The 24130-nt window shown below is 35.1% G+C and overlaps 1 protein-coding gene across 8 annotated transcripts in view; it reads left to right on the forward strand.

The window, feature by feature from the left end:
• KCNIP4 (potassium voltage-gated channel interacting protein 4) overlaps window positions 1–24130 on the forward strand; it is a 384702-nt gene that overhangs the window by 318783 nt on the left and 41789 nt on the right. For 4 of the 8 annotated variants that reach the window (XM_085223403.1, XM_085223402.1, XM_085223407.1 and 1 more), the window contains exon 2: window positions 17701–17802. The exons of the other annotated variants lie outside the window; for them this stretch is intronic. In XM_085223403.1, the coding sequence (XP_085079529.1) occupies window positions 17701–17802 (102 nt within the window). The remainder of the gene's footprint in view (window positions 1–17700; window positions 17803–24130) is intronic. 8 annotated transcript variants of the gene reach the window in all.

The following is a 24130-nucleotide window of genomic DNA, read 5'->3' on the forward strand; positions in this document are numbered from 1 at the left end:
TTTTTTCATGGACTGGATTCATGAAATTCGTGAAAGATATGAGTGTCTTCCATTCAGTTAAGTTTTTCTTTTAAAATCTTGTGTTCACAAACTTTAAAATGAGGATAGCAATAATTTGTACAATCCATGCCTGAAAATAACTCACATTCTGTGTACTTTCGAGTCTTGTTGGTAAGTCTAGTACATTTTCTTTGCATGCAGAAACACAGAGGCTTAGGGATCAGTATCTTCATACTATTCAATTCTGACACCTTGATTACGTGTCTGTATTGTGTAAAACATAAGGAGCGATTTTTTTACAGTAGAGTTTTAATGCACGTTATACAGATCCCAGAAAGGCTTTTTTTTGCAATTGCCCGAAAGGATTTACGATTTCTTAGACCACAAGGGCCACATTGTGTGTGAAAGTGTCCTTCTTCTCTATACATATTATTCTTTGTAAAGGAACAGAAGTTTAACTTCCTCAGATCTCTGAAAAGCCTGAAATTGTAGAGACACATTGATTGAAGAAATTTATCAACCTGAGGCTTTGTCTTTACAAATACACTGACTAGAAAGCACTTATTAACAAAGACAGTAATTGTTTCTCCATGATGGTTGTCTTGGCCCATGAGTTCTGATAGCGTTAGGTGAAGGATCAGCCTTGCCCTAATGTAGAGTAGATACCACTAGCATAAAAACAAATTATTGATACTTAACATAGCCTACACCTTTCTCTTTTGTATTAAATGGTCATTACAACATTAGAAAGACTGGTAGGCTGCCATTTCACAATATACTTAATGTGATGTGACTGCAAATGAGATATACCAAAGTGTGGATCCTATCAGCAATTTTGAACTTGGGTCTAGAAAATAACAATTAAATGGTAAGAATCTTCTTTAGATTTAGTCTTCTGTAAAGTCAATAATCTTTTATAGTTCACATCACTTTTTACTTCAGTGCCACTGAAGACTAGAACAAATGTCATTTTCTGTTAGTAGCCACCAGGGTAAGCCTATGTATCACACATGAAGGAGTTATCTGGATATTGAGAGTTTAAAAAAGAAAGTTTAAAAACAGCTGTGATGATTGGAAGTACATCTAATGGCAACTCCCATTGCATTGCATTTGTGCTATATGATAACATATATTCTAGGAGAAGAAAATTTTCTGTTTCTCTGTCAGTTTGAGATGCATGAATACAATCAGTATTTGCTTTGGACTTTGTTGGAACAATTTTTTAACGTAATGATTCTGGAGTAGGAAATGATGTGTCTTATCTGGATATTTTGTTTTCAGTTATACATCATAAGTATCAAACAACAGCTTTGGAGATCTTTGCTGTAAAAGTGCATAAGGAAACAGGGAGAAAACTACCATTTTTCTGTGATAAGATAAGCTATACTATAGCTTTCATAGCTTTCCTCTCTGATGCCATTCACGTGCTCATTCTTGGCTTTCACATCACAGTAAAAGTTCCTCTGCAGATGTGACCTCTTCACTACTCCTCAGCTCCTTATCAAAAGCTTTAGTTTCATTGAAGGAGAAGTCAGTAGGGCCTCTGATGTTGGGGAAGGAGTGAGTGTTACTCAGAAGTGTTATGAATATTTACAAAGCTGATCTGCCTAGAGGAGGCTAAGAGGAGACTTCACAAAAAGAAGTTTTAAAGATGCAACGATCAAGTCCAGGCTTTTGCTGAAATCACTGCAGATGTTACACGAAGCCATATCTTTAATGTGTTGATAAGAGTCTGACACAGGTCTCAGTGTCAAAATACATGGTTTTGAACTGCAAGAGATGTATAGAAAGACATGTAAAATACCAATATTCTTGCCTGCTTGACACACAAAAGTAGTGGTGCATGCCTTTCACACACAAAAGTAGTGGTGCATGCCTTTCACTGCATGCACCCAAATCAAATAACTGGACAATTTTAGAATTCAGTTGTCAGCTGCTTTCATTCAGTTTTCAGTACTGTTAAATTACTAATAATACAGTCTGGTGACAGCAGTAGGGCTACGCTCCAGGAATGCTAAAATTAGATAATGCAGATCTTTCATTAAAGTCAGAGAAGGAGAATGGAGAACAGAAAGCTTTATGATACTGCCCTAACATATATTGTTTAACTACTATCTGTTTTGATTTACTTGCAATAATCTGTTCTTGGATAAGACCACAGTTGTCTTATCAGTCCATGCTGTTATGAGAAGAATTAGTGAGGAGCCAGCACAAAAGGGATGTGATGGATGATAACGCAGGAAATTAGATTTTCTAAGTGCTGAAGAGAAACATTACAAAACTCAAACACCGGTAAATAACTGCTGTCTCCATCCTTTACCCTGGAAGAGGCTGCACTAATGTTCCTAAAAGCCACAAGGAATATGATTTTAATAATTAAAACTGTGCACTTGAGCAGCACAGAAATGTGTATGGAAGAAAGCAAAGATTTTTTAAATGTGTCTACCAAAATACATCTTATTTTGTCCTTTTTGGGTCATTATTAAATATTTTCCAGTGTTGATTAGGAAGACAAATGAGAAATAAAAGCTGAAGGAGTTTGATTTCAAGGGATGCTGTTTGTTAGTGACCAGGTATTTAAGCAAGTGTTAGTGAGATTAGCTTCAGGTAATAAATTATCTGATGAAGGTGAAGGCTGATTTGATTCATGAGTTAACAGGTTTTATTTATATCTGTTATATCTCATTGCATGCATTTCTGAACTGTTTTATCAAAAAGATTCTCAATAAATGTTTACAAATGACCAACATATTGGAGTACTAAATAATCAGAACTACCTGTAATCCAAGTATCAGGAGGGGAAGAAAGTGGAAGGAATCTATTGTCAGGAACTCGTGTTTGTGTTTTTCTGGTCAGAGAGCTTGCTGGCAGCAATTTCTGTTAGCTTCTTCAGAACCAGGGTTGCCAATATGATTTGTTGGTTTGTTTTGATCAACTGCTATGCTAATGGCTCAAAGAGATGCATGATCCCTGCCTAACAGGCTTAACAATCTAAAGTCACATTTGACCAGTCTGAAGGTTCTTGATGAGTTGTGTATAGAGAAAGAGATTTACAGCAAATGAGGTGCCATTTGCCCTTCTTAAGGATTCATCTTGTGTCATAGAAACATAAAAACAAAGCTGATGAGATTGTCAGATATTCATTTAATCCATTGCCTTAACATTTAAAGTATTTGTTACAAATTTTAAAACAACAAAAATAATGATAGGCCCACAACATATTTACAGGGAATTTACTTGATTAAATTAGGATGATTTTCCAAAAGCACAATACAATACAGAGGCTGATCCAAAAGTAATGCCTCCCATTTTATTATGTTGGTCCATGACATCAGAGGTGAGGCAGATGGTGGTACGGCAGCAGAGATTGAACCTTCTCGACAGTAATTTCTTACATTGTGTGGCTTTGTGACAGATGGCAGCAGAGCAACAGTCTGACAAAATGGCGTCTGACATGGAAGTGTGTATGAAGCAAAGATGTGTCATTGAATTCCTCCACAGGGAAAAAATTGTGTCCATTCAGATTTGTCAATTCCTTCTGAACATTTATGGAGGCCAAACAGTGGGTGTGAGTATAGTGAGGCAATGGCTGGTGCATTCTAGCAGTGGTGACAGTGACAGTGGTCACCTCCACTGGTAGAGGTTGTTACGAGTGCAGCGTGCAGGCTCTTGTTCACTGCTGATGAAAATGTTAATTAATAGTGGTGACTGTGTTGAAATATAGGTTCTCTAGCTGAGAATTTGCTCTATCAGATAGTGTTACTATGCTCTTTGCATCTGTTGTAAAATAAATACAAGACGTTGCTTTCAGAGCAACCTATGTATAACCCCTTTTCTGAAACCTAAGCTTATTAATTTTTGTTTGTTTCTCAACATCAGAATATTCTTTTCCTTTTTGTGACAACCTTATGCACATTGTATACCATTATATTGTTTCCCTTCAGGCTTCTCCTTCCTAGATCAAAAAATGTGCTTTTTCAGTTCTTTTCTTTTAGTGTCCTGTTTTCATTCCTTTTACTCAACCAGGCACCTGCTGAAGCTGTCTGTGACCTTGATAGATAGTATCTTAGCACAGACATAAGCCAGTATCTGAAACTTTATTAATTTTGCCAAGCCATTCTTTCTTCAGGGAGTACTTCACACTTGTCTTGAATGGCTTGTATCCTTGAGGGTTTACGGTTATTTTTCCGAGTTGCCAAAAGCTCTCTGAATTCCAGTCTTGCCTCCAGTGTCTTCCCTGTTGTTTCCAAATGACTGCTAGATCACTAATTTAAACTGTACTAACTGTTATTCCTTGCAACTTGCAGAATCTGGAATGTGATTATCTAGAGTAGACGTAGTTTTGTGAAGAAAAATATTCTAATCATAGCAAGATGAGCTGTTTATGACAGTTACATGTTTTTTTCCTGCTTTTAACAATAAGCTAATCACAAGTAATTTACAATGTAAATGACTCCATGGGAATATTCTCCTTTTTTTGGTCTTAGTCCATCAATGTTTCTTAATTGAAGTACTGCAAGCAAACTTATTATTTACACAAAAATGCAAATAATTTATAAGTGGTACTAAATAATGGATACTAATAAGAAATATATATATTTTAATTATTAGTAGCTAAGATAAAGATTAACTTAAGAAAATATGATTTTAGACATCTTGCAATGTGCTTTTTATCCCCTGGTCAGGGATACAGATCCAATCCTGTGTTATAACTGCATTTTAGCAAACAAAATCCAAACCAACATATCCTTAGTGACTTCAGTAAAACTACAGTTTTATATCTGCCCACTGTCTGGCACTCCTATTTTTTTGTACAATTGCGTGACTAGTTCTACTAATTTGTGTTACAAGACAGTATGAAACAGCAATAGCCAAGCAATGTAAATCCATTATGTCACTGAAGATACTTCTCTACAAGCATGTGTGTGTAATAGAATGTGATAGTCAATTAGACTAAAGGTCACATCTATGTGCTCTTCTATATAGTTTCTGTCTATTAAATTGAATGTTGATAATGATTTCAAATCCACCTGTTCTTAGAGGTTATATGCTTGCTGGAAAATGATACAATTTCATCTGCCATGAGTATTATGAATTTATGATTACCAATGAATCACTGATCCTCAATATTATATTTAATCAAATGTTCTCTGGGGCATATTTTCATTTCAGATCATTAGTGTGATTCTTATTTGAACTCAGTAAGAGATGTGATAGGAAACACCCAATAGCAATCTGAAAGGCAAAAATTTCTATAGGGGCTTCAAAGATTATTAGAGTCTCATTTTAACATTATCTAATGAAATAATTTAGACTACTTTGATATTCTGTCTGTGAAAGATGCTATATTTTAGGTGTTCGGGGAGGTCTTCCAAAAGAGCAAGGGCCCTCAAATGAAATAAATGCACTTATAGAAGTGCCTACACCCCTTTCTGAGTATTTTTTTCCTTTGCTTTCTTTTAGCTTAGCACTTAGTGGATTGAAACACAGGTAAAAAAAAATTCTTGCTGTATTTCTTTTTGCACAGTAGGTGTTATGAACAAAACACAGCTGCAGGCAGTTTAGAATATTGGGCTGCAGCTTTCATAAGGAAGCGGTTAGTTTGAAAATTTTCCTGTCATCACGACACAGTGTATATTCCAAATTGCCAGCAAGAGAGGAGGAAAAGAATAGTCTTTCAGATACATCAACATATCTGGGCCAGTAGTTGAGATCTGGCAAGAAATAATGAATTTGTATCCAATGTACTTTGTTATTTCAATTTATTTAATTGAAACTGAACGTGCAAAATTTATGGTGATGATTATGTTGAAGAATAGTATTTTGTAGCTGAGATTTTCCTTTATCAAATATTGCCTTTGTATTTGTTTTAGTTTCCATGGAAATAAATAGGAGGCATTATTTTTGGGTCAACCCACGTAATAATTTTGGATCAACCTATGTAATGATCAGCTCTATGCAATGAGTCACACTAGATGCAGTTTCTGCCTAGTACACATTTGAATTTATATCATTCAAGGACTTGTTTACTTCTTAAGTGAGAAAGAATGATCGCATTCTTTGCATCCTTGACATCTTTTTTCCATGTTTCTAATGAAAAATTGATTACTTCAGCATAGCTTTTAACTTATAAAACTACTGTTTCTTTGACTTTTAAAATATCATTTGATTGTTAATTTCATCTAATGTGCAGAAATAGTCCTCGATAAAATAATTCCCTTATGCAGAATGATGAGCATCCTCAGGTGCCTTTAACTCTGAACTGAACTTTTCAAACCCTGAATTGTCCTAGGCAATTCTAGCTGTTTTTATTGAATAGAAACAAGCCAACCTGGAGAATAACACTGTGCAGTATCTGTGAAGAATTTGAATGTACACTGCAAGGTCATGATGCTAAAGAAAATCTGAATACTTTCGTTTGTCCCATTGTCAAATAGATAAATGCCAGAGTTTTCTATTCATTCTCTTCCTGCTGCTGCTACTGCCTCTATGCTTGTGGTTTTATTGCTTTTATGTGAGATGACATCATGGGGATAGGATCTGTGTGTCCTACTTCCAGGCTTTGATTTACTTTTACGTGCAACGTCAGTAAGGTCAAAATGGTGCTTTCTTAAAAACTTTACCCTAAGTGAGATTTTAACCAATTTAACAATGTTTCAGATTATTTTGAAGATCCCGCATCTGCTGCAACAAGTCTCAAATGAGCCACCTAGAAGGCATAATTGTGATCTCTGGGCTAAACTTGGAGATAATTCTCTTACATTATTACTCCGAAAGGATTTCTGGCATTACTTCCAGTTACAATTAGTTCACTTTAGTACATTTCTTAAGGAAGCACCATAAGAATGAAAAGGAGCACTTTAAAATACACATTTCAGATGTCATCAGCTCTGCAGTGTAGAACACACAAAGCTAAAATTTTTGGCAAATCTGAAAGAGACTGCAGTCTAGAATGTATTAGCAAATTATCCAAGGGGACAAAACAACATTTTGTTTTGATTTTTGTTTTATTTGTTATTGCTATGAATGCAATTAGTGAGGATATTCTTAAGACCATTTAGGAGAGATTTTGATAAAAGCAGCACAGTACTTCCTCTGAGGGTATAAATTAAGTATAAAATGCCAGATTGGTGTGTAAATCCCACAGACTTCTGTAATGAATGTTTCAAAATGATAATAAACAAATTTTTGACTAAATCTGTTATAATTAATTCCCAGATGAATATTTTTAATGGTGTATTGAAGAATATCTTATAAAAATCATACATGGAAAAGATAACAATCAAAGTTGGAAAAAAAAACACAGGAACAAAGCTGTCATTGGGAACTGTGCTTACTTTTTTTTTTTTTTTCTTTTTTTTCTATGTATTTTCCTTGCAAGCATGATTAAAAGACAAATTCCTTTTGAACACAGTGGTTTCAAATAAAGCATGGCTCAGAATTGGAGAGAAGTGAATTTTCTGTATGTAAACACTTGTTTATTTCAATGCATGTTTTCTACCTGCTAATAGTAGGTGTTTTTTAAAAAATTTACCAGATAGTTATCCTATATGATAAGAGACACTGTAACAATTCTGACATCAGTAGAATCATAAAGGCTGAATTACTTCCAGCTACAGCTTTGCCCCCAGGAAAGATTATTATCTACTGGTTTCTCACCGCCACTCTGTATTGTCCTCTCAGAAATATTAGCTCAATCTCAGCATTAGTGTAAACAGTCTCAATAGTATTTTGTTAACATGTCTAAGGAAATATATGACTTGAGTAATGAGATTGTATTTCTGAATTAACTGCCATAATGGTTATGTCACTGATTACCCGAGGAAAGAGAAAAGATGGGGGACATTGATTGAGTGTATATTGCACTGTGAAAAAGAACTAGGTTTGATCTCAAGAATTCATTAAGTTATACAGTAATGAAGTCCTGTGTTAAATTGATTATTGATTCTGAAACAGTAACTGATGTGTTAGTTTCCTTCTTTATAAAAAAATATGATTAGCATATATGTAAAGTTAATTCAACAGCAGCGTAAGTTTTCTATTACAAGTATTAAAGAGTTTAAAGAGCTTCTAAACTCAGTAATTATAAATAGGTACAGCACTGAAAAAAAATAAGATTTTAATCTCTCAATCAAAACTAATACTAAATACTTAAAACATTTCTTCGTGACAACAACAACAAAGATTGATTAGATAACAGTTATCTCTGATTATTTATACATAGCAGTTTCAGAATAAATAGTCACTAAAAGATGTTTTATTGTGTAACATTTTCACAGTCAGTCCAAGGAGAAGGTATCTAAGAGGAAATTCTTAAAGACAGCCCACTTTCTGAACCTCAGTAATTTTCAGAAGCTTCAGGACCCAAATTCCCTTAGGAGGAGACTGCAGATAAAACAATACAAGCCTGACAGTATCACTGTGTTGTGGACTGTAGCCCTCAATTTGGTTTGACTTTTGAGAGCCCTGTGATTTGTTTTCTGTAAACATAAGTGATCTGAAAGAAAAATGAAAGAAAAAGCACATTACTATTCTTCTCTGAGCTGGCTAATTAGCTGTTTTGTAACACAAGGCTTAAATATGAGAAGTCCTTTTTTTTTTTTTCTTTTTTTTTTAAACAAATATGATTCCTATCAGTGTCCCCAGTGCCCCAGTTCTATAGGTCACCAGCAATGGTTTGTTTGCTGTTTCCTCACAGACCTTTAAAAACTGTTGAATTATGCATTCTTCAGAAAATACCAGCTGGTGTTTTTATGTTTGTTCCATTACGATTTTATTTTATTTTTTTCACTTCAAAAGAAATACATAGGAGGATTCTTTTCTTTAAAAGTAAATAAATCCAGCCAGATTGAAAGGCTCTTCTGCTGCCAGTTAGGAAAAAAAAAAAAAAAAAAAAAGTAAGGAAACTTCTGCAAAAATGCTATAGTTGGGAAGGCACAATCTGAATCAGGATCATTCTTCTTTGTTATTGATAAAAAATTCTGATGAATTCTGGATTTACCAAAATAGATGAGTTAGGTGTGAATGACCGTTTTTTAAATGATACTTTAAAATTGGAGGCTTCCTTCACTATGTCTTCTTTCCTCACATACAGAAAATATATCACCAGACTGATATTTTTCCTCTTTTAATTCCTGTTAGATAAGTTAGAATTGTTGGTCTTCCTTTAAGTACTGGTGGTATCCTACACTAAGAATTCTGATATGTATATAATTTTTCAATACATGCCAAGACTAGAAATGAAAGGTATTTTCTTTGCAAATAGTATGTCAGTCTTAAGAAAGTCTTCAACAACTGTAGTGTTTCTCTTCCAAGGCACTCTGTACCTTTTTGAACACTACTTCCTCTACCCATAGCACAGTTTCTGTTGGTTGGTTTGCAAAACTGTTTCAGAAAACCACAAGTAAAGGTAAATGATGTCAGTTGCTATACGCTTATTCACTAATGCTATAATGTCATTGTAGAAGGCAATCAAATTTGTCAGACATGATTTGTCGTTAGTGAAGCCATGCTTGTTGTCAATAGCCATCTCAGTTTCATATCAGAAAATATGCCTTAGCATATTTTCCAGAAGGATCTGCTTTGTGATCTTGCTGGGCACAGAAGTGAGATCGAGTGGCATGCTTTTCCCTAGATCTTCCCTTTTTCTCCCTTTTTAAAAATTTGGTTGTTTCCCCTTTTCCAGTAAGTGAGAATTTCACTGGACTATGTAACTTCAGGTTCCTTAAATGATCTTGAACCCGTTCTTCTAATACAGTATGTGGTTCTTCATTCTCCTAGTCCATATCTTTCCTTCCGTTACTTGCATGGTGTGGATAAAGCACCTTCTGGTGAAGACTGAGTCAATAATGTTAATGAATACCTAAGCCTTCTTAGATAACCAGGTCTCCTGTTTTCTTCTAGAGAAAGCCCACATTTATGATTCATTTGGAAATAACTGACTTGAAGCACAAAGATTTAGACTGGGAGAACTGCAGTCCCAGCACATAGTCTTCCATTACAGTTAAAAGCTCCTTCAGGCTGAAAGTAAGTTTGTGCCTCGTGGCCCATGACAGAGCACTACAGGGCTCTCTGAATGAAGTTAAAGTCACTGATTCCTGTTCAGTAGTTGCGCTAATCATTTTATCTAGTAATGGTTTTGCGGTGATTTGTTTTATTTTATTTTTAAATTTATACAATTCTGCATAAGAGTATTACCCAAAGATCAGGTCTTGCTTGGATTTATTGTAGTAGTCATTGTGAGAATGTAGATTAATGTCTTTGTCCTAAGGAACCAGATAAATGAGAAAGCAGCAATAAAAGCAGAAATAAGGGACAAATAATACAAAACAGCACATCTTATATGCCTTTATTCATGGTCAGAGGTCTATATGTTTCTAAGTACAAATTCAGTCTCATGCTATGAATAGAAAAGTTTTAGGATATGGTTAAAAAAGAACATGTGGACAGTTCTCCTTACCTTTTGCATGCAGTGGTATGAGTAGAAAGAGCGAAACTCCTACCTGAAAATTCAGAGAAATGGGTGATCTCCAAGTGAAGAAAGGAAGACATCAGTGCTGTGTTAAGGTAACTAGAGACTTTTCCAAGTCAGGAGGGGAACACTGGTGATGGACTGATGTGGAAAGGGAAGTTTAGGAGAGATGTTTATAAAGGCTGCAAAGCAGCAAGCACTACGTTTATGTCAGGGCAATACACTTAAGGTGGGAAAATTGTCTCTGGCAGATTTTGAAAGGACTGCAGGAAATATTTACTAAAAAAAGGAATGTAACAGATGCACAAGTGCGAACTATAATAAAAAGGTTAGAAGGTGGAATAAAAGCTACAGGCAAAAGAGAAAGTGAGCACTAACAGCTGAGAAATCCTTCAAGCAGGGAGAAGAGGTGCAAAATCAGGAGGATGTAATCAAATACCTTCACTTTCTGCAGAAGTTTATTTCTCTTATCTTGCAGCCTGAATTGCCACAGGGAAGACTTATAAGTAGTATCAGAACGTTGTGGTCAGAATTTGTGTGTGCCTGTGTGTGCCAAGTATTAGTTCATAGTAAAAAGTACTTTTAAAAAGCCATCCAAAAATAATGTTTTAAGCAGTTATACAGCAAGTGACCTTTCTTTTATATTTCAGTATTACTGCTCCCTTCGGTCCTTTGCAAAGGTTAGCAAAACATCAGGATAGAAAGCTGGTGATCAGTTGAACTTTTTTTTTTTTTCTTATGTTTTTGTGCAATCTGGTGTCAAAATTACTTTATAAGTCAAATTTTATATGTCTTTGTTCAAAGCAACTAATTTTATTAGTACTTTTGCCCACTGAAATGGAAAGAACTTTGCTCTAATTGTCTTGCTAATGCTTTGTGAATTTGCCAACCTTTTGAACTGTAATTCATAGAAAAATCTAACAGAAATAGATTATTGGTGCATTTTCTCATACCTACTGCATGAGTCAGGTAAATTTATTTGTTATGATAGTATATGATTATCTAACATTTTTTCAGAGTGTTGCTCATTAATAATCTGATGTTTTTGCTATATTTTATAGCCCCCAGCTGAAATAGATCAGATGCCTTCCAAATTCATAGCCAAAGCTTAAAGTAAAAGCAATTTATAATTCCAAAAAGTAGCTTGAAATAGCTCAATTTACTTCTTTTGCTAAGATTAGAAGGAAAATGCTCATAGAGAAATGGGAAGGATTGGTATTCTTCTAGTTTTATTTTGTAACTTTTTAAAATGAAGTACATAGTGAATAGCATTATTTTTGGCTTCTTAAAATCTCTTTGCAAAAGAAAAAGTGTATTCCTCATTACTTTGTCATTTCCCTTTTCTATCTTGTTCAAAAATGGAATTTCTACAGTAGCAGGCTTCAGACCAATGACACATAGAGCATTTTACTTCAAGACTGGCAGTTTAGGCAGCAGCAACTTAAAACTATCAGTGTTTAATGGGGATTTGGTGACTTCTGTAAGAAGGTATGGTGTAGTGTCACCACCTCAAAGCACCAAAATTTGCAATCTAAGTGGAGAATATATTTCAGATCCAGATGCTTCTGTCCTGAAGTTGACTTTGACAGTGGTCTCAGAAGTGAACTCCATTTGAATGATCTAGGTTACAGCTGACTCCCTTGAGACTAGTTCAGCAGAAGTGTGCTCTGGTTTCATTTAACTGTTTTGTGGAAGTTCTCTGAGCTTTTGGTGAGACATCTTTCATAATAACTAAATTCATATAAAGCATTAAAAAAAACGCAACACATTACAATGATAGCCTCTAGCACTGCAGGTTAATTGTTTCCTCTCAGACTAATTGGATAATATTGTGAACACTATGAAGACATATGCTAGAAGTTATTCATTAAAAATGTCTGTTTCAAGTCTTAACCAAGTTTTCTATAAAATATGAAAGCACCATTCTCTGTAAAATACAGGGATGTTGTAAATAGCTGCTGCCTCCAGCACCTGGGGGACCAAGGATTCTCCAACTGTTGGGTCAGCACCCCTCACTCATGCTGTTCTCCGGCCATAGCCTGGTGCTGGGGACATACACCATTCCCAATCCCAAGGTTGGGGCTGAGATCCCCACTTGCTGCACTGAGTGGCAGGGAGATCCCCAACTCCAGTAGATGACACCACAGGACAGGGTGCCCACAACCCTGGTGAGGCTGTTCACTGCGCCCAAACCTCTCATATCCCAAACCCCCGAATCTTCATGTTCCTCTTGTCTCGCTTTACTTGTCAGTTACAAAGCCATGTTGCCTCTCCCCAAAACTGTCCCTGGAGATTCTTGGTTAGGTACACTGTCACTGAGATATCCAGGTGAGTCTACTCAGTATTAGGGCCTATTTTGCTCCTACTATAGGAGCTTTCTTAAGCTGTGAGAATATTTCTTTTCTCTTCAGTCTTTGTCTCCAGAAGCCATCTGCAAGATCTCTAGCACAAATTAGATGAGAATTTTTCTCTGTAGTTAAAGGTTCCTTCAGCATCACTGATTTCATCTGCCAATGTATTTCAGCTGCACTGTATTGACTGTGAATAGTAGCCAGTATGGCTTTTCCTGAGTGGAGTGTCCTTCCTGAATTTTAAACATTCTTGAATTGCTTGCAGATTTTTTTTGGCCCAGAGTTTATACTAATTGCTTGTTTCTTTGAGAGAAGTTGTCACTCCTTAAAAGCTATAAAAATATGTTTGAATCAAAGCCGAATGAAGAATAAAATATAGCTCTTTAGATTCTCATGTATACATCAGTTTTTAAAAGTCCTTTAGAAAATGCTGCATTAAAAAGCAGTTGGCAGTTAAGCTCTGTTGTTCAGCATTTTTATTTCACTTCTAAAATCCCCTTGAACAATACTAAATTAGGAATTTCATTAATAATAATGTACAACTATTTACTGCTTACAACAGTAAAAGAGCCTAACAAAAACATTGTGCTTAACAGGCCTTTTTTTCATTTTTATTTTTTAAATTTATCTGTATCATTTTCTGAACTCTTCTTCAAGTATTTTTTTCCTTTCATCTAGTTCTCCTCTAACTTAAAAAACTCTTCCTTATCTGGTTCTTTCCTAGATCCGTAAATGATAACCTTCTCTATGCTGATATAATTTGCTATGTGATAATTTGTATGTAGTACAATTAATTAAAAACTTCTGCGCTCTTCCCATAAGGAAAAATTTAAAAAATAAAATAAATAAAAAGGAGGGAAAAAATAAAAGGAAACTGCATAGCTCAGAGTAGCAGTCAAATCTGGTTCATTGTGTATCTTCTCACATGCTCACATGGGCAGTTTCATGTGAGATTTTTCTAAAGAAAGCAAGTGAACTCGTATGACAAAGTTTCCTGTCATAGGGGAACTCCTTAGTTTTACACATGCTCTGGAAGTGCACATGTTGATGTTTTAAGGGGTACTAAATGAATGAAATGATTTTGCAAATCTACTATATTTTCAAGGTCTGTACTGGGGAAACTCTACAGGTTTTTTTGCATTTGAGCTCCTGGAAATGATTACAACAGTATTAGATAATGTTTGCATTAAACATAGAAACTATTTATAACTTCAGAAGTTTTTTATTTTGAAAATCTGCATAGTTTTATTGTGGAGGTGTTATCTGAATAATAAAGCTGTATTTGGGAAATTTGACAAATACTCAAAGGAACAGCCATTTCTCTGTTTTAAATTCTTTGTGCTTTCATGCATCTGTATGTCCTTCTCTCCAGTGTTATTAACGATTTCATTTCTTATTTTATCCTTTTTCCTATCTCCCACCCCACAAATGCCCAACATATTCCATTCTGTGATTACCGTTTTAGGCAAAATCCCTTTTTCTCTACTTTTTGTTTACAATCCATGTTAAGCACTGTTAGTCTCTGGAATTCCATTTTGATTCTGACTTCTAACTGGTTGATAGGTAAGTGTGGCTGCCAGCTCCTAGTCTGAGTCTGCCCCTGGAAGTCTGATGTAAAACTGTGTGTACAAGGGAACTGAGACAGAAGGACAGCAATCTTACTTCTGAAAGTGTTTCAAAGTAATCCCTAAAATGCTACCGTACATTTTCTGCTCAATACCTTGATGGCTCCTCCCTGTAGATCTGTTATAGTTTATAGGGTTGTGTGGTCTGTGAAGCTGACAGATGTATTTTGGAATGAAAAACAGATAGGGGCAGAACAGGATGAATCACTAAAATTATATCTGTACATAGAAATGGGATTGGCAAGAAAGCTTTCCCAGTTTGGCTAAAAATGTTGAAGATCCATAGAGTAGCTTAATGATAACTCACACAGTTCCTCAGCAGGTGTTTCCAAAAACTGAGACTTATAAATATTTCTGTTGTACATCATTTTGTTTCATTCCAAGGCTCACTACATAGAAGGAACACATACTGATTTGACTCTTTTCCACAAGTCTTGAACTATGAATATGAAAAACTGCACTCGTTTTGTCTCCCTTGCTCTTCCACCTGTGCTGGAACATTAGCAGTTTAGTGGGGCTGACAGCTCTTAAGGTCCTGGAAGAAATTTGATCATACAGCTGAAGTTGAGTGCAAACCAGTATGCCAAGAAAACATTTTATGCTTTTTTTTTTTTCTCCCCTCCAGAATCTTTGTCTCCTACCAAAATCTTAGATCCTGGAAAATGTATGCTTGGCTTTCAGGCTTTATATTAGGTCTCTTCCAAACTAAAGAACTAAAATACAATACTACAAGTGAAAATATGCAGATTCCAGCAAGCTGTACTGCTGAGATGCTGGATGTGGCCAGTGGACTGTAAATAGTGCTGAGTAAAAGGTAGAGCAAGACTTAAACTCTGGAAGCTTATCTTCTGGCTTTGCCAAATAAAGGAAAGAGAAAAGTATTCAGATGAGTGTGCCTTCTAGGTTGAAGTTTAACACCCAAATCCCATTATAGAAGGTCAACAATGAGGTGGGAAGCAAGGCAGGAGAGAGCTGTTTTTAGTAGTGGGAATTTGCTGTAGCCAAGAAGATTGTGTAAGAATTTAACTACAAGGACAGCTACAGCAGCAACAGTCCATCTTGTGTTGTTAGGGGGGGATGCAAGCCAGAAGGCTTTTCTGCTGAGCAGAAGTCTACCAACAAAAAATGGCTAATTGCCCTTGCTTTCATGCCAGCTGCAGAACATTTGCAATGAAAACAAGTGCATTTAGGAAGAGAGATGTTTTGCCTCTAAAAACTCCTGCAAAGGTCTCTTTGCTTGATATTCTTTGCTGGGTTGATTTGAGCTGTTTCTGTAACAGTAGGGCAATACACAGTATGAAAGCAAAGACATATGTCTGAATAAATGTGTAAAGAGTTGAGATGGGTCTAGTTCTAGGTTTAGATATAGTAGGTTATGAATGTATGGTAATTTATAAATCCTTCATAACTTACAATGCATACACCATAATTTTTATATCCTAGTATACACATATTATACTATAAACTACACATATTATACTTTTATTTATACAGTTGTGGATTAACAGTTCTCTAGTTTAAATCTCTGTAAATCAGAGATTTAAACAATTGCTTTCTTTATTTCTTGCAACTGCAGATATACATCATACTAAATAACAGCCACTCTTAAAGTTTGTCTCGTATGCCTAAAATCTATCCATATGCTGCACATATCTCAGTACAGCAGTATCTAGACGTGAAAGTGTGTAGGCCATGCTCTAATTACAGCAGTTTGTGTGAAGTGACAAAAGTCTTGAGACAAAAAGCACAATTCCAGCTGGTGTGGTATGGAGATGAGTTTTAGGACGTTCCCATTGTGAATTCTGGAGTAAAGTGTGTCTCGGGGTTTAACTTTGATTGCAGAAGAACAAATTGTCAAACTAAAGAGCAAGGAGCCCTAGTTAACTAACCTGAATATGAAGAAGTCTAACACAGCACATGGGAGTTTGTAACTGACTGGCCAAGGGATAACAGCTGTGAAATCTCTAGATGACAAATTATTAACAAATGAAATCAAGATGAGTTTGGAAAAAATCAGTTTCTGAATATCACTTTGCTGGCTATGAATTACTATCATTCTCTTCTATAGCAGTTTGATTGAAGCCCATCACGATCAGGGCATTACTGTCTCATGGCTTTCCACCTGTTCATGAATATCTATTTTGAAGATCAATGTTAAGACAATAATCTCTCACTATATAAACACAACACAGACTGCAACATACTTTCTTGGTGAATTTTTTGCTTAATCAAATCTGTGAGCTTGAAAAATACACAATCCTGTGGGTTCTCCAAGGCACTGTGTACATCTTTAGTAATTACATAGATTGCGTGGACCTGTGGACCTGTGTAACCATGCAGTAATGTGAAAAAGTGCAGGAGTTGCATGAAGTCCAAACTGAGCTTTACCTTTCTTAGGAGCATTAATCATTTGGTAAACTGTTGTACAGATGTTAAGTCAGCCATTTGCAGCAAATATACCCATCTAGGAGATGTTTGCTCATATCATCCATTTTGTATAAAATGGTCAATCAGTCAGATGTTGCAGGCATTTATGCTAACAATTTCCTTTTCAATAAATAAGAATAGTTCTGTTACCTACTTTATGGCACGTGAACATCGGTTATGTCAGTATTGATGAAAATATAACTACATATATATATATATGAACTTCAAATATGAAAGAAAAGGTAGACTGGTTGTTAATCGTAGTGAATAATTTAATATTCAGAAAAGGCAAAAGTGCCAGGTTGGTTATCTTAGTTGCTGAATGTAGGATATGAAAAAAATTAATCTTGGAAGTAGAAGATTGCCAGAAAGGACAACAAAAGATATATTTAAGTTTTTACTTGTGGGGTGGTTTTTTGTGTATGTTTTTCCACATTAAACCTAAATTCAAATAATTAATTAAATACAGTTAAAGATCTTTGAAGTATTTCTAGCATTAAAATCTTTAGAAACACACTTACTTTGTGTTGTTTCAAATACAGCACCTGATGCATTTGTGAGATGTTTTAAAGTGGGTTATAAGAACTTTGGCAGGTTATAAGAACTTTTCCAGGGATGCACACATACAAAACATCCCCTTTGTTGGAAAGATATGACAAAATGGTTTTGTTGTCCTGATCAAAAATTCAGGTTGCCCTTGGCAATTCAGGATGGCTTTTGTTTGTTTGGCCTTTCCCTATCAGGATTCTGCTATAATGATAAACTGCAGCATGTACAGAAATTGTTCTCAAACCTATGTTAACAATCCTGATAATATATTTTTTAGGTTTCCTCTACGCTCAGAACAGTGCCAAACGCAGTATTAAAGAGCGACTTATGAAGCTCTTGCCCTGCTCGGCTGCCAAAACGACATCTCCTGTTACTCAAAGCAAGTTTTATTTTTCATTTGATTTTGATTTTGATTTTTTTTTAGGTTTGCATGCAACAAAATTTATACTTTCATTAACTGCTTATTCAAAAGAGAAGATATCTGCTGAATGTATCATCTATTAATGTTTAAAAGGAGTGATGGACAGGCTGCTAACAGATTTGTTTGTGCAGAGCATAATGGCAGTATAGCAGTGCCAGAGTCTGCTCTGCAGGAGATTCTGGTTGGGACTTATGCTCTGCAAGCTAGCTGGAAAGTGGTTCACTGGTGAAATTAAATGCTTGTTCTCACTATATTTGCAAATTGGTAGCTCTTTTGTACACAAGTACAAATGTTTGTGTTCTTGCTGTCCAACACATAGGATGGTATCAGCAGTACCAGTTTAGCTGAAAGTCTTGGCCCTGCATGTTTTTGTTATGTAACATCAAACTGTGTAGGAAATGAAACCTGATGTACATATTTGGGAGAAAAAAAAAAAAAGAGAGCTTGAAAACAAACTACGTGAATGTAGAGTTTAAGGACAAGTACACTGACTTTTTCTTTGATGCCTTGATCCTATGCTCTGACAAAATACAATCCTTTCAGAGACTGTCAAACAGGAAGAAACAGATGGACAGATTCACCATCCATATATACCTAGATAGAGACAAGTTATAGCGGTAACACTAATACATTCCTATATCTTTTTTGCTGACATAACATGATATTAAACATCCCTGTAGACCCAATTCAATTTGACTTTATTCTATGCACTCATTTTAGCAGCTAAAATTAGATGCTGAGCGGTCCCTATGCTTCCTGTATCCTCTTAGCAAAGCATATTGATCAGTAGAAAATAAGGAGTGCCTCCAAGAGCAGTTTCAGTTTCCCATGTCCAGTGATCATGGAAAAAATCCGAGACCACTAGGCTGTGAAACAGGCCCCAGATTAAGTGCTAAGACTTCAGTGATATGGACATAGGATTTCTTTCTGCTGCCCAGTTTTTTCATATGTGCCTCCGTCGAGAAGACTGTGTTACTTTTTCTCCTTTCTAGGCATTTGAGATCTCAAAGATGAAAAGCACTAAGGATTTGGTTGCACAGTAACATTTTCATTGTGATTTCAGTTGATGTGTTTTACTGGAAAACAGAGTCGCTTAAAAAAGGCAGTCACTGTAGTGACAGCTTTAAGTAGAAGCTGCTTTCACCTACATGACCTGAGTAATGATAGTTCTAGACTAAAAAGAAATGGAAGGTTTTATTCCTTTGTCTGATGTTTGGAGAGCAACAAGTCCTTATTCCTTGCACATCTCTATGCGACATTTTTGTCTGTACAGGAACATGAAAATATTTAAATTTTCTCAAAATCTCTAACCATGCAAAACGTGCTTTTTTGAGAGTATTTTTATAAGCCCAAAGAGAAGACAAAGTATAACTTGCATTAGTTGTTTCATATTTGAGAACCAAGTAGAAAAAAGAAAAGATGAAGTCAACATTTTCCTCTCTGCTCTTGTGTATAATGAGATGTTGTTTTAAATGAGAATATTACATTAAATGAAAATATTATATTAAATTGTAGATGTAAGTTGTTTTTTTTTGTATTTTGACATAATGTGCTATTTGATTCTTCTCGCATGAAAGAAACAACATTCCTGATGTAGTAGGAGTGAAGTCAGCAGTACCTACAGCGACCACCACATATTACTAGTTCCTTAGAAAATTTACTAGGAATAGATTTAAAGCAAGTATTTTGTTGAAAAACTGCCAACTCTAAATTTGCAGTTGTGTACGCAGTTGTGAATTGCAATTGAATATGTGCAGAAAAAGGTTATTTAAATAATAAAGATAAAAACTTATTTCAGCCTTCCCATTCAACAGTACATCTCAGAGTGCTTTTTCTTATTTGTGTATTTTAACCTGGTAAGACTAGACTCAAGATTGGTTTTGGAATAGTGTGTATGCATGCAATTATTAAATAAATAAGGGAGATAAAATTTGGGATTTGTACAGGCAAATGCATATGCACAATTTTTACAGATATGCCCTAAATTTTGATTCATTTTTATCATTATTTAAGGAATATATCTGTTTTTCTCATTGATTTTACCATTTTGTTATTTGATATATGATGAAAGGTTCAAAGCATAGCTCCTGTAGCAAATGCCTTAAAAACTGTCTCTACTCTTTAGCTGGAAGAAAGATACTCATTAATGGCATCCGTATGATTATTTATTTGATATGTTAAGAAGTAAATATGAACTTGTTTCTCTTTTTCAGCTGAGATATATTAGCACTTTGTGAAAAATGTGAAAAAAAGAGTTCTTAACTTAGATTGAAGAAACTAAAGAACTGAAATGATGAATTTTTCATTAATGCCGTAGAAATTACAAAACTTCTCTTGAGAAATAGATGTATTTTCACCCATTTTAATTGCACGTGTCGAAGTGTGTGTTTTTTTCTTGCCTGGGTAATGGAAGCCATAAGTGTTAATTTTATTTTTTTTGAGAGAGAGAGAGCAAGTGACTCATGAATGCTATAGTATTTTAATCAGTGTGGTTGGCAAATTATCAGAAAGCTCGCACTGATCTTATTTTTGGACTGTTTGTGTCAGTAAGGTGCTACAGAAATGGAGTGTGATAAGACTGTTACACTGAATCTTTTCATTAACAAAAAACTAATATTGCCACCATACTGTAGTCTTCTACATTTTTACCGAATCATTAAACATTGTAGAAATATTCATCAATAAGGACATACCCGGCATCACATTCTCTGGCACATATGTTTGGCCTTACATTCATTACATTTATTCATTTAACTTCTAGAAGAGCTTGTAGATATCCCTCTAGGTAATCAGATGATTCACAAATAGAGACCTTTTTTCCATGTAAGTGTCTCCATCTCTTTAAATGACAGTAAATTTAAAGTCTGTTAACTCATGACATATAAAAGTGGCATTTCAACAATATTTATTCTCAAGTTCACTTTTTTTACAGCTGTGAAAATTTCTGCTGCCTATCTATATGATGTTGTTATAATTACTTTATAATGAATACAGAAGACAAAATTCCTTAAAAATATGATGGCAAAGCTTCAGTAACCTTGCAAAATAAACTCTGGATATTCTCAAGAAGAATTAAAATGTAGCTCAGGAATTTTGCTAGGCTTTCCAAACATTGGGAAAACAGATTCTTAACTGTGGAACAACTTAACTATCCTTTGATAACTGTGTATAGAACTGCACTGCCACATGAGAGGAAATTTCTTATTAAAAGTGAGAACTGAAATGTTCTTAGAATCCTGTGAATTCAGATATTGATTTTTCAAAGCTATCGTCAAACGTTGTAACGATGATGTAAAGTTGTGGATTTTTTGTCAATAGGGTTTACATTGGAATTTTTCACAAAAATATTGATTGTGTCTGAGTCATCTGAAACATCCCACGAATGCATGGAAGAGAAATAAGTTTTAGCTTGCCCATAAGCCAATACACAGTGGATATTCTCAGATAAGTCTATGGGTGACACTGATTTGGAAAATATCTTCTGTCGGATTAAATGAAAAATGTCATGTCTGGTTCCTCCTACAGACATTCTCTGTAATGCTTACACTAAATAATGACTTGGAAAAAGCCAAAGTAAAGAGACAGACAAAACTAACATGTCTCTCAGAAGAGTTATGAAATGCAAAGTGTTCTGTGAATTTGCAGTCTGATTCAGTGATTGAATTTAACATTTTGTTATGGCATCTGCAAACGTCATTTTAAATGGATTAGCACTGTACATCTTATTCTAATAAATCTTTCTGCATTGAGACTAAGCTGAAAAACTTTGACAGAGGCAGCTTTAATTAATAAAATAAATGTACTCAGGGAACACTGTCAGGAGAAAATGATGTTCTAAGAATCAGATTTGAAAAGGCATAAAGCATTAACAGTGTTCATTTTTTTTAATCTAACACCGTGCCTTTTATCTTGCATTTATAATTACATCTATTAAATGACTTGCTGATTTTCTAAAGTTACAAGTCCTTACTTATTCCTTGGTCATCTTTTCTGAAAAGAATTCACAGTTGACACTTTTGAGGTAAATACCTGTCTAGTCTTGGGATTTAGGGTAAGAAGGAACCAGCAGAAACCGAAGCATATCCGTACTGAAGAACAGTGCTATTAGGAGGAAACTAAAAACAAAACAAAAAAAAATCACCAGTATAGAAGTAAAATAAAAAGTTATTCTGTAGAATTTATGCCCTTTTAATACCTAGATCATTTAACGTTACACATCACATGCCAATCTTAAAATACTTCGGTTTACCCTTTGAAAAACCTATTGAACCAATGTTGCTTATCAAAGATATCTGTTTCAGCCTAACCATATGCACTACCTTAAACTCACCAAATTTATTTATTTTCTATATAGTAAAAAAAAAAATCAAAAAACCTACGCATGTATATAAATCAGTAGGTTGCACTGTATTAATGGCTCTGTTCAACACACTGTCGGGTTTTGGAATCTGCATTTATGCCCATTGTACAGGTGTTTGTGTATTTCAAAGTACATAAATATTTCTATGTTGTGTTCAGAACAGTAACATTTAGGCTTGTGGATGCCGTCTTACACAGAGGCTTTGCTTGGAGCAGTAGTTAGCTAAATTCAGTTCAGACATTTTTTCACAATTCAGAAAGCACAACTATCTATTCATTTTTCCTGTTTGATTACATGAAATAAATTCTTAATAACCTCAGAAAAAAATATCCATGTGTTAAAAAGCCTCGATCTGAGTTTTAAGTCCTTGATGTGATGATCTGCCATTTCACTCTCAGTCTTGGTTCTTTCACAAGACATTGTTAATGGTTTAGGAAACCACTTAGACACTACGATTATGATGACATGCCTGTATGAGAAATATACCTGCCCAGAGTTCACAGCAGAACATTGCTTTCTCTTCTTTCAGTTAAACCACCAGTGAAATGGGAATAATTACATACACTTTTGATATTACATTGCCTCTGCTATTGGACCATCCATTCTCTACTGGAAGCCTCTCAAGCAGTGGAACTCACTTTTTTTTTTTTTTTTTTAAACATCTGTTTTCTTCCTTTCCACACCTTGAATATTTCTTTAATCCTTAGGTTCCTGAGATGAGTGCCAGCAACAACTTCTCTCTACCAGGAGGAAAAGACAAGGTTCTACAATTTTTTGAACATTTATCCAAGTTGTTGATATATACTGAGTCTATGCTCCAAGCAAGCTGCTCTAGTGGAGTGCCTCTCATGGCAGAGAGGTTGGAACTGGATGACCTTCAGGGTCCCTTCCAACCCAAGCCATTCAGTGATTCTCTGATTCTGTTCTAAAGTTGTCCACTTTTGGGATAGTTGAACTTCATCTCCTGATGCCAGATTTCTCCCTAGCAACTGAAAGTTATTACTATTGCACTGTACCAGAAAAAAAAAAAAAAAAAAAAATGTGAAGATGTAAGCATAATACTGTTTTAATGGAGTGTTTTGTTTGGGATCTTCCAAAAATTGAGGTGAATAAAACTTTACTTTGAGAATGTAGAGGCCCCCACTGATGAAATAAAATACATACTTTGACCATTGAAGAAGTAAAAAAAAAAAGTGCACATTAGGTTTTGCTCAAGTTACATTTCTATAGCTGGTATAACTGTGCAACCAGAAGGCAGTGAATTGATTAAACTTATCAGGAGCACTATATACGTATGCTTAATGTCAAAATTTGGATCAAGTGTATGCCTTGTACTCCTGTATAAGAAAATCTGTACTGTACATTGCTTTAGCTATTTTACTGGACTCTCACATTTAAATCTCGTCCTTTTCAAGCTATATTAGAGCCTTAAAGGTGTATATCGGCATTCATATTTGCTAAAATCTTCATGTTACCCCCTTAAAGCTGCTCACCATGAATAATCATGTTTGTTCTGAAAGATTTCTTATGTTGTACTCAAAGTAAGGTCCACTGTTGAATGTGGAATATCCTTCCCAAACACTTTACAAAGCTATCCATAAAGGAGAACACTGGGAATTCCAGGCTGATCCAGTAACTAGCGGAGGGAATATCACCAGTATTGCTGAGACACCATAAGGTTTTATAAGGTCTTTTTTTTGTTCTGAGAGTTGTAGAAACAGCAAAATCCTACTGAATATGTCATGTATGTCCTTGTAGAATGTCTGCTTTCCAGTCTATTGTTATTTATATTAATACTGTAATAATATCCAGACCTCTGGATCATCATTGCTTTTCCACGCTCTATGCAGCCATTAAAGCAGATTCCCTGTAAGTTCAAAATGAACATGTCACATGTCTTTTAGGTCACAAAAGCCATTCTTTAAA

The sequence above is a fragment of the Meleagris gallopavo genome, chromosome 4, assembly GCF_905368555.1.
Source record: "Meleagris gallopavo chromosome 4, MGAL_WU_HG_1.1, whole genome shotgun sequence".
Classification (NCBI taxonomy): Eukaryota; Metazoa; Chordata; class Aves; order Galliformes; family Phasianidae; genus Meleagris; species Meleagris gallopavo.